At 38.7% G+C, this 11,986-nt stretch overlaps 1 protein-coding gene across 2 annotated transcripts; it reads left to right on the top strand.

Annotated features, from left to right (window-relative positions):
- Positions 1-361: 361 nt before the first annotated feature.
- LOC103701493 (GATA transcription factor 20-like) lies at positions 362-10,874 on the top strand. Of its 2 annotated transcripts, none has more exons than XM_008783567.4 (7): positions 362-1,152; positions 1,276-1,362; positions 1,466-1,578; positions 5,455-5,583; positions 6,110-6,215; positions 9,553-9,624; positions 10,265-10,874. In XM_008783567.4, exons 1-7 carry the CDS (start codon positions 736-738, stop codon positions 10,280-10,282), a joined length of 942 nt encoding a protein of 313 aa, XP_008781789.1. In that variant the 5' UTR covers positions 362-735; the 3' UTR covers positions 10,283-10,874. The 2 variants fall into 2 exon arrangements, with proteins under 2 accessions (XP_008781789.1, XP_008781787.1); XM_008783565.4 differs by lacking the exon at positions 10,265-10,874 and adding an exon at positions 9,776-10,129 and having other exon boundaries at positions 363-1,152.
- Positions 10,875-11,986: the final 1,112 nt, after the last annotated feature.

Raw genomic sequence — 11,986 nt, 5'->3', positions numbered from 1 at the left:
AGATCGTATGAGTACGAGCGGTGACGTCATGACATCTCGTGTCGAAATTTATGTGAGGACGGTGCCTTATAAGTTATAAATTGCCGATATAAAAGTTTTACGTGGGACGTCAGATCTGCCGTCCATGGGTGCTCAGAGCTCCACATGTTTCACTTGAATCCAGGAGAGAAGGACCCGCGCTAAAATGATCGGTCAAGATCTTTCTGAAAAATCCCTGGACGGCAGATCTGGCTTGTAAATTTCTATGAGTCTATCTTAATTATTCCCTCGGGCGGGCGGCTAGGTACGATCTGGTTTTAGGAAACGGGACGGCGGATCATATCAACCGCATACAAATATTTATAAGCGCATCTTCATGTAATATTCTTATGCCTACCTCTTGTGAGTCTTCTCCCCTCTATCCTGCCCAACCCCCGCTCTCTCTAATTCTAGGGTTCCCTATTCGCCGATCTCGGTAACCAATCACTGATCGCCCAATCTAGGATTTCTGCATTGGCTTTTCTTTAAACCCAGTCCGGAAACCTTGATCGAATGCGGTTTTGGAGGAGACTTGCTTCCGTTTTTTTGATTTCCGAGGAATCAATCCATCCCACAAATATATAAAAAAATCCGAATTCGGTCTGCTTTTTTGAATCAATCTTCAATTTGTTGATTTTTTGTTCATTTCTTCTATAAAAAGTTTCTAAATTGGGTAAAGGATCGAGAGTGAGGAGAGAGAGAGAGAGCGCTTTAGGGATGAGCGAAAACCCTAACCCACCAGTGGACGTGAAGCCGGCGGCCGGCGGCCGCTTCCCGGGCCATCACATCCATAAGCCGGTGGCTGCCCACCATGTCCTCCCGGTCGTGGCGATGCCGGCGCAGGTAGACGACGGCCGTGGAGGCGGCGGAGAGTCGCAGTTGATTGCCGCTGCCGACGCGCAGGCTCTCCAGCAGTACGAGGCGGCGGAGCACCACATCGGTGTCGGTGTACATGGGATGGAGGAGGATCGGGATGTGGCCGGGGATGGCGAGGGCATGGAGACGGATGGTCTGGTTGATCCGAGCAATATAGGGGACCCTCAAGCGGTGATTGCCCACCAAGTTGGTGGCAACCAGCTCACACTTTCGTTCCAGGGTGAGGTCTATGTGTTCGACTCCGTCTCCCCCGAAAAGGTGACATTTTTACCACATCTGATGTTCTATACTCGTTGTTTCATTTCAAAGGATCAAACCTTTCCAATTTGGGTACCCTTTGAATATCCCAAACCATTTACTGACTTCCTATCAAAATTTTAGGTTCAGGCCGTGCTCCTGTTGCTGGGAGGGCGCGAGATGAACGTTGCTTTAAATTCTTTTCAATCATCTCCCCATATGCATAATAGGGTATTCTTTTTTTATTTATTTTTTTTGACAAGCTTTTCCTTTGTTATACTGTCAATACTTTGGAAGTTTTTAATAGGTACTGTTTGCTTTTGATGTTCCACAGCGCATAAACTTTCCTCACAGAGTCGCATCGCTGATGAGGTTTCGCGAGAAGAGGAAAGAGCGAAACTTTGACAAGAGAATACGATACAATGTTCGCAAAGAGGTTGCCCTCAGGTAGGAGGACTTATCATATGATATAAGCACTGCTTTCATTTTGCATGTATTTGTCAATTCTTTTTTCTTCAAGCTACTTATTCCCCCCTTCCTCCTCCTCAAGCATCTTCATAAGCTGAGATTTACAATTATGAATGAAAAATTTGCATATGCAGAAGTTCACTTAGGCTATATTGATGCTGATCCCTGGGATCTAATACGTGGTTTACGAATTACTTAATAGCATGCGATTGGCTAGTAATTTGATTATGAAATAAATTCTGAGAAGCCATCTTTCAGCAATGGCTGTCATTAAATATATTAAATGGTTAGTAGCATTTTATTATTTGAAGAGCATGTCTCTCTATGATAATGTCATATATGTATGTATGTATGTATGCAGTTAGGAGGAGATGATGCTTGATATTAGGTGAACAACTGTTTACCAAGTATGAGGACACATATGGCAAGAAAATCCTATTATATATTTTTTAAAACTTTATGCTAATTATTAGGTATCTCATACTTTTACATGTCTAACTTTAGATTGATGTGAGATAAAGATTGTTGATCATCATCTTTCAAATCACCATCACATGCTTCTTGTGGTTAAGCTAGAAATTAGATCTTGAAGATTCTGATGGAATTCCCAAGTTGCACTTTGATGCAAACCGTATGTCTAGGAGGACAAAAATGCAAGAGCCAATACCCTACATGTTTATCTTGACGTTCCATGTCTTCATTAGGAGTCCTGATAGAGTTTTTGACAATATTGAAGACAGAAAGCTTCCTTTCTTGGAGGCATGCACCTACACACGCACACACACACTCTCTCTCTCTCTCTCTTCTATAACCATAATCATCCAGCTTTGTTCAAATTATATAGGTTTGGCTTTATAGATTGTCATCCGCCAAGCATTCCTCCCAAGCTTTTTCCATGTTTGCACAACCTCTATTCATGTAATTTTAGGTCTTTTCCTTTTTTTCTACACCCTTCAACACAAATTCAGTTACCACTCTTTGCTCAAGCACTTCAGATTGTCGTTGTATATGCTTATTAGTCATACCATATACCACTCCATCACTTTGTCTTAAATTAATGAAACTTCCCCAGCTCCTTCAGCATGCTTATTCCTTTCTTTAGCTGTCCTAGTTTTACTAGATGTCCAGCTCAACACAGTTGATGCAGGTCTTGAGCCTAGATGGAGGAGGGTTAATGTTAGGTTGACAATTAGTTGTAAAAAGCATGTTAAAACATAAGATGGCTTGGAATTTCTTATTTATATTATATCAAATTTCTGGGTTGATATGATTAGAAAATTTATGGCCTTGATGGCATTGTGGTTTTGTGGTTTCTAACGCACTTTTTTTTTTTTTTGGGGGGGGGGGGGTCTCATTGAAGAGCTTTAGGGTTTTAGGGACAAGTGACCGATATTTAGGAATTGAGTGGATTTGACTTTGGCTTAGATGGAAATTATCTTTGCGAGTTCTTCGTTTCATGAGAATAAATAATCAAATTTATAGTCAGACTATGGTGCATCTTAATTCTTAAATTTGGAAAAGGAGAGGTCTTGCATTTTTGGCAAGGTTAACATGGAAATCTATTGGATTACAGTAATTGGTTTGTTGAATGCTCATGGAGCCTATTGGTAGGATTTGAGGGATCAATGGATATACTTTTCTTGATGGACATGAAACTCTATGACAAACAGTGGTGACTATAAGAGAGGGCAACCAAGCAAAGGTTTTATCCTAAAACGTTTCTTAACAACTGGCCTTCCCTTTCCATATATTAGAGGCACTGGCCATTTCATACCAGATTTGACACTAGGGCTGCAAATGCACTAAGATGTTCGTGAACTTGCCAGGCTTGGTAGCTATTTCATTCGTACTCTTTTGAGTAGAAAATATGCAGAGCTTTTGTTACATTTAAGACTTGGTGTATAAACAAAGTTCAACCTAGAAAGAGATCGACTTTTATCGCTGAACATAGATTTGGTTTGTTTGCCAGCCCCACTGACATGCGAATCAGTACAGGTGAGTTAGCTCAAAGCCTGAACCAAGCTTGTAAACCTTACTTATATGATTGATAGCCAAAGCTTGGCTTGGCTTGTTTGCAGCCCTATTGGAGCCTTGGTTCTAAGTTTGATAGGCATGCAAAGAAAGGAACAATGCATAGTAGAGAAATGCATGGGTTATCACTTAAATCTGTTTGCATTATGGTTGCTGCAACAATAAAACATAAGCCTCTATGTTGTTTCTTTTGGGAACCTTTTCCCTAGTCCTAATCAGGGCTTGTTATCCATCTTCGTGATGCTTCACCTAACAGGCTGGATCATTCCCTTGAACGCCTTGTTTCCATTTTTGTTGTTATTTTCTACCTTCATTTTTTAATGCTTCAATTCTTAATTATCATTAAGTTGATAGTGTTTTGGAAGATGGTTGCTCAGAGATGCTGAAATTGCATTAATTTCTACCTACTAAAGAGGTTCTTGCCTTGGTTTAGTTTGGAAATTATGTTTTTGTTAGTTTCTAAAGGAGATACTTTCGTGGATTTACTTTGCCAGATAAAATATCGGCATTTCACCAACAGTGATATTCAACTAAGAGCGAAAAAACTCTTACATCGCTGATTTCATTCTTACATCAACTTGATTACAAGATGAGAACCATTCTTGCACTTCTAACAAAAGATATTGAAAAATGTTGTTACTTTAAAGAAAATGGATATCTATAGAGCTCTTTATAGATAACCATGAAAATAGCTTAAGCACATCCCCATAGGCTTCAAAACCAACACAAATAATAATCTGTAGAAAGGAAAATGGACTTGAAAAATTATTAAAGAGATTGCCTCTGAAATAAATCCAAAGGTTATAAAAAAACTCAAGTTAAAAGCTTGCTTTAAGATATTCAAATCAAAGAATTCCATTAGTGGGTCTTAATCTGCCAAGGCATTTGATTTTGAGTTGGAAACATACTTTGACCGGGAATCCTATTTTGAGGTCTAAAAGATAAATAAAATTGAAATATCTAATCTACCTTTGTATGCCTGAATGCATCGTCGAAATTGTAAAACTTGGTGACCCTAAAAGCTTTTCATAAAAGCACTCCGGTTTTGGACCTTTGCTGTGATTAATCCAAGTCTTTGAGTCATTGAATTCAGCAGATCCATGTTTCTTTCTTTTTTTATTGCATTAGGATCTGTTAAAGGAGCTTGGTTTTGTGAATACTTTTCTTTTTATCTTAGGTGTTTTCTATTAGTGATGTTCTTATCGAATGGAAGTTAGTGTCTTGTTAGGTTTGTTGATCTTTGATACTCTTATAATCTTTTGCATTGGGTTGATTGTTGTGTGAAGAAGCTGATAAGTGGATCTTTTCAAGCATAGATGTATATATGATGCTAGAAGTAATGTTTGTTAGAGAAATATTTACTTTTAATCATGATATGATGTTGTTACTAAAATGTTAAAACTTCTTCACGGGATTAGAGCCAGAAATGTTAAGATGACACTGAACTTAATACCTACTCTTCTTCAATAATAACTTATATCGCATTATAATTACCAATATTTGACTTCACAATCCAAGTCAATCATTGATTTGGTTATTTTTAAAAGATTAATGGGCACTGATTTTGATACTTTTTCTCAAGGCCTGTTGATATTGTGATTTACATTTTTAAGTTTTCTTTTTTCTCTTTTGTCATTGACTGTATTCTATTGCTGTCCATCTCTTATTTGTTACATCAAAGGGTCTTGATTTTTTAGAGGTATAGTTGGGCTTTACATTTTCTTACTATTGCATGATAAAGTCCGATGAGCATCCTTTGATGCCCTTTGATGTTACTATACATTTTCTATAGTGAAATTAGCTTCTTTTCCTAATTGATTTCAGGATGCAACGAAACAAGGGCCAATTCATATCATCCAAATCCAAGCCTGAAGATTCAACATCTGGTGTTACCAGTTGGGATACTACCCAGCAATGGGGTTCACAGGAGAATCGGCCGCCTGCAGCATCTGCGTAAGCTTTTGAAACATCATGCATCTTTGACTAGAATGTTCTTAGCAGCATCACAGATACGGCTAAACTGGGAGGTACACAAATATACTTAGACGGATTCCAGAATTATGTTGTATTTGTGGGCTTCCTTGGGCAAGTATCCATTGGTGGAGAACCAAACCTAAGCTGTTTGCTTGGATGCTAGGCGAGACCTGTCAACATCTGACATCAGTCTTGCCATTAGATTACATTTCATCTCCTGCTTCTAAAGTGCCATCCTGATGATTCACTAAATAATAATCAGTGCTTATATAATAGTCCCTTCTGAGTTGATCTTTTTTGTGACTTATGCTACTTTTTTTTTTTGTTTAAATAGGTGTTCTATGTGTTTGCATTCCTATAATTGCCTTTCGGTTTTATATGCATGCATTGTTTTGATTTAATTTTGGAACATCATAATTGCTTCCTTTTTTTCCTGATTTAGTGCATAAAAACAGTGTTATTCTTTCAAGGTCTGATCTTGAATTTTTTTTCTGTATATAATCAGATGCCATCATTGTGGCATTAGTCCAAAGTCTACACCAATGATGCGCCGTGGACCTGATGGACCAAGGACCTTATGCAATGCATGTGGACTAGTGTGGGCAAATAAGGTTGGTACTCTGGACTTTATTCTATATTTGTTCTGCTGGTAATCATTTTAAAGTTGACTTTCTATTTTCCTTTTTGCTCAAGTGTTACTGCTTTTCACTACTACGGCTTTTTTTATTGTTGCAATATGTATAGAGAACTTTTTCATGCATCTTATACTTCTCCAAAGTCCAAATTTGGATTCATATGTAGTGTCACCAAGCATTCTACTTATAAACAATTATTTGCTTTTTATAACTAGACTTCGAGCTGAATTTGGATAAAGCATTTTTGTCTTCATTCGTATAGAGCATTAATACATTGTTTATGACATCTTTATTATTAAAGCATGCATTGAGGTATTTTTTTCTAATGAAAGAGAATAGTTTGGGTAAGGCTTTGATTCAAAATGGGCCCAATTTGGGCAAGCTTCTTTAGGCTCGGTCTTGAAATCCAAAGCTTGAATGAGTTTCGGGCTGGTTCGGGCAATTCTTGGCACAACTTGAATGCATCTAGAAACCAAATCTTGACCGTAAAGCCCAGATCAAAGCTCGACTTAGTATGCTAGCTTGTGACCTAGTTTTCTATCCCCACCCTCATGGCGTGCCCTAGCTTCCTTAGACCTCACACAAACACCATGGTGTACCCTAGTTTCTTCAACCTGTACCCTATGCCTGTTCTTAACCCCATCTCTCCCAGTCTCTACCCTCTCTCCCTTGCCACCCCTACCTGCTCCACCGCCACCTTCCCATCCAACCCCCTCTTCCTCCATTGCTGCCACCTTCCCTCCACCACCTCCAAGCGTTGCCACTCTTTTGCCACATGCCCCCTCTTCTCCATTTGCTCCCTCTACCCCTTCCCCTACATCTGCTACACCCCCTCCTTCTTCCCCTTCTTCCTCGTCTTCCCCATCTCCTTCGCCCTCTTACCTCTGCCACCTTCCCACGATCCCCGATTCCCCTATCTCCTCTCTCTTAAAATCCTAATCCTAACCTTTTCCTCCCTCCCTCCTTCACCCTCCTCACCCTCGTCCCCCTGTGCTTCCACGTACTCTAGCCAAATTGGGCTTGATTCAGGTTGGTCTTGCTTGGGCTTGATTTGGGTCAGGCCCATTTAGGCTTTAAGGGCTTTGGGCTCTAATTGGGCTCAGGCCAGACCTAGTATAATTTTTCCGAGCTGAGGCTTGGAGCCCAAAAAAATTTTCAGGCCTCGCAAGGGGGTGGCAATAGGACCTGTCTTGTAGCTATCCCAAATGGAGATAGCGGGCAATAATATACGATATTATTTTTTTTGCTTTTTAGATGTGGAATTCCTAACTGTGCATATAACAAGATTGCTTGTTAAGGCGGTCAGGGCATTTATCATGTCGTAAAACCAAGTCTGTAAAAATTGTCATCACTTAATTCATATGGTCCTTTTGAAAAATATAAGTTACTGACATGTATCACTTGCATTGCATGTGGGATTGAAGAGATGTACGATTTTGATGCTCTCTGGTTGATAAGTTGGTTGGAATTATTATCACATAATAAGTCCTTGCTTAAAAATTCTATGATGGTCGATGTCATGAACCGGACATGCATATTGATGTTGGATGTATTATGATGACTATCAATTTAATAATATTATTTGGAATCGCCATCGCCATCCCTCAAAACAGAGTCATAAAGCGCATGAATTATTCTAGAATTTTCTTATTTTGCAAGGTATCATTGAACAAGCCAGTTGTTTATCAGATCCGGCTTCTTATGTAACATTTTTCGTTTTTAGTCTTGCATGGAGTCTTAATCTTTGTGTTTAGTGAAAGCTTTTTGTTAGTCGTTCTATTGGAGCTGTTATAGACATCCGTTGAAGTGTGGGGTACCTACGGGAACCCTGCTTTTTACTTTCTGCCTGAAGTTCCCATTTCATGCCTGAAAAAATACAGAGAATCATAAATGGGTGGCAAAAAAATCTTGATTTTTCTTGATTAAAGTAACCATATGCATAACCATAATCATGCAGCCTTCTCCCAACTATTCGAGGCGGCTTTATGGATCCTCATTTGCCAAGAATTCATCTCTCGGGTTACTTCTGAGTTGCTTCATGTCTTTCCTCACTACCTCCATCCTATTATCTTAGGTTTTCCATTTTCTGCTCCTTTTTTTTAAACCTTCAACACAAACTAAATTACCTTTCATTACTGGACCCCCCCCAGGTCTTCACTGTCTGTGCCCATACCATCGTATGATCTTATTTTAATCAAGTTTTCTTGGTAAGATCATCAAATGGTTGCCTCCCTTATTTAAACAACCCATATCTCTTGACCTCCAGATTGGCTATGATTTTTCCCAGGTTGATTGATCTTCACACCTTGGTACAATTGCTGTTTATTACCATGAATATCCTTGTTATGTTATTTGAAGAATAATGGGAAGTTTTCTTCTAACTGAAGACCTTGGTGAGGACAGGTCTAGGCCTTGCAGCAGAATATTAGTGTTGGCTTAAACTGGTAGAGGTTCCTTTTTTGAGTTTGGTTCGTTTGCACAAAGTTCCGGGTTCTGCAGACTCTATTGTGACGTGTTAGCATGCTATGTATATTGGAAAAGATATGTGCGCGCTTATGTATCTTTTTAATTTATGTTAGTACCATAGCTATTGCATCGACCCTTTTGCCAACTATTTGAGGTTGGCTTTATGGATCATCATTGGCCAGATATTTCTATTAGGGCTATGTATGATCTAATATCAATGGATATCAAAATGGATTAGACTAGCAATAGAAGTTAGTATAGGTATATGCTGCAAGTATCTAATTATATTTTACTGTTTTAAAAAAAATCACACATAAATCTGTAAACATCCATAACCATAATGCTGGAACATGGAATAATTTAACTAATACAAAAATAAGCCTATTGAAATTTAAATTCATAAAGGCCATCTATTTTCCATAAATGTCTCTCAGGTGTTTCTTAAAATACTTATCCTTTTGTTATATGTGCTTCATAAGTCGGTCTGTGGTAGCTAAAGACTATGGAGATATCTTTGTTATATTTTGGAGTTTTTCCTGTAAAAGCAGGATTCTTGAGCTACAAGGATTCAAAATAATTCTATGGCATTTTTCTCCTTTCGAGTAGTGTTCTCTATCTGCTGGCATTTGATGGGTTCTTGATAAATTGATGCACTTATATGTGGGTGTTGGGCCTCGGGGTTGGTTTCCCTACTTCCAGTTGACCAAAGTCCTGCTAGCCAATTTTCCTTTTAAGTGAAGGGAGACCTAAATTTTTCTGAATGCTGGACTGACTGCATGTATAGAGTCTCTGACTGTCGATAACTATGTTTGGATGCATAATATATGCACTTTTTTGGGACCTGCAGGGAATAATGAGGGATCTTTCAAAAAATCCATCTCCAACCATTCCAAATGCCTTAGCAGAACCCAAGGAAGGGGTAAGCTGTTTATTGTCACTATACAGTGTTTGTAGATTTACTTTTTCTTTCCGTGGTCCTTTCTATGTTTGACATGTTCCCTATTTTCAGAATCACTGAATTAGTTTGCCTTTCCCATTTTATTTATCTGAACTGCTTTCCCCCCCTCCAGAATAATTCTGCTGAACCAGGAGCCGCACAACCACTTGCGATGACTGCCAATGGTCATGATTCATCATGAGAAATCCTGTGCTTTTGGCATTAGGGATTCCAATGAAGATATGAATATTTAGTTGGGGAACTTGCCCCTTAATGGCTTCTCAAGATTGTAGATTATTATCATACATGTATGTACAATATTATCAGAAAATTAGATATAGAATTTTTCTCTGTTTTCGGTGATCCTTAAGACTGTAACTTTGATAACAATTTAATTGTTGTGGAAAGATTCACAGTCACACATCTAGTTTCGTCAAACCTATATGTGACACTTCACCTTGTTTATCTGAGGTTAAAAACTACCGTACTAGATCTGTGATTCCTTTCATGAACTTTGAGGGGCAGATTGCTATAGTATGGTCATATTTATTGGAGGGTATTATATGGTGGTGTGTTCAGTAGAGAATAAAACTTTGAATTTATTTGCTCGTATGGTTTTCAGGATTGCATCATCAAGTAATAATGGAAGTACCCGATAATTTTCTTGAAAGGTGCAGTTGCCAGTCACAAAAACTTGTGACTGTAAATCAGCTACAACATTCTTTTCTTCTGAGAAACCATTCCTCAATTGGGATAGCTGTCAGTTTTTGATTTGAGATATTATCTTTGGACCAACTATAGCAGAACTCACCATTGGTGACTGTGTTTGTTGCTGAATGCTTTGTGCGAGACCAAGCTTTGTGCGATTCATGGAGGGTGGAAGGCAGCTAACTCTTCCGAGATAATGGATGGTAAACCAAGCTTCTTGTGCGAGACCAAAATAGAAGCTGCTTGTCTTGTCAAAATTTGCGGTTTGGTGAAGCTGATCTACTATAAGTGTGGTATAATTCGGTGGCAAGGTACTCAAAAGGAAAACTAATGTGAAATAACATGCGACTTTAAGAGCTAGTTTAAGGGATTGATGTAGGATGGTAATGGGAATGATATGTACTATGAACTATGTTGATGACATGGTTGGACTTCAGGCCAAAATCTGTACTTTTTAAGTTAGATATGCTTTGTTCTCGTACAACTCAACATCAATTTGATCATGAAAGGAGCATATTGCTATAGATTTAAGAATTCTTTGTGCCACTCCCATGCAGTATGGACCAGGCATGAGGAAATTAGTTGCCTATTTGATTGTTTGATGCAGATTAGTTGCCCATCTTATCCATTGGACGTGTTAAACAGCATATACATGAGGGATTTGCTGCACCCTGTATCTTATCAATCTTAGGATGGGATATGAGGCAAACGTTTGCATGGGGCAATCAATTGAACAGCAAGCATCAAACCTAGTCCTATGTCATACATTGGTTGATTCTTATGAAGCCTAAGTAGACCATAACTTAAGAAAAGGGCCCATTTTCGCAGGTGGCAATCACTTGACCAGACCATCAGAAGTTTTTTCCGGCTTCTGCAATACCTAACTGTAATGGCTAATCAATCATCACCTAATGATATGAGCTTGAAAGTATGGTTGCAGTCTTCATGCTGAAATAATCAGGGCGCCATTCTCAGATACTTTGTCTCGGCATTCTGAAGTAGGCTCGTATGGTAGACCAACTTTTTTATCTCTTTTTTGACGAGGACCAAGCTGATTGCTAAACAAAAGATGGCTCGTAGATACAGATTCTCCTCCGCCTTGGGTTCTGTGACTTTCTATGGGTAAGTTCGAGGTTGTACGGATATTTAAATACGGCATTGCACTCTCACATATGGGATGTGTTTTTTAGCTCTTAGTGCTTTCAAATGTGTGCGTCGACAGCTTTTCCTGACGTAAATTAATGTGTCGGTTAATTCAGGTGTGATGTCGGAAGTGGAAGTTGTTCCCACTTTGGGACATAACATCAGGAAGCTGGGAAAGCGCCGAGCATCACCATTGCATTCCAGGGTCTAAATTAACAGCTATTATAATATGATGAAGGCTATTGTAACAGCTTCATGCCGAAACAATTACATTAATCTCATGTACTCTTGGATAGCCTACAAGTCTTGTGGACTTTCAAGACAGTTCGGAAATAAAATGGGAGAGATATTTTGGAGCATCACGCACATTGGAGTTTGGGGTTTGTTTTCAGTAATATTTTGAAAAATATTATAATACATTATTTAACATATAAATAATGGCACTTATTTTTATTTTTTTATTTTAAGTAAAAATAATTTTTATAATTCAAAA

The sequence above is a fragment of the Phoenix dactylifera genome, chromosome 1 (genome assembly GCF_009389715.1).
Source record: "Phoenix dactylifera cultivar Barhee BC4 chromosome 1, palm_55x_up_171113_PBpolish2nd_filt_p, whole genome shotgun sequence".
Lineage (NCBI taxonomy): Eukaryota > Viridiplantae > Streptophyta > Magnoliopsida > Arecales > Arecaceae > Phoenix > Phoenix dactylifera.
The sequence above is the reverse complement of the archived record's forward strand: the minus strand, read 5'-3'. Positions and strand labels throughout refer to the sequence as shown.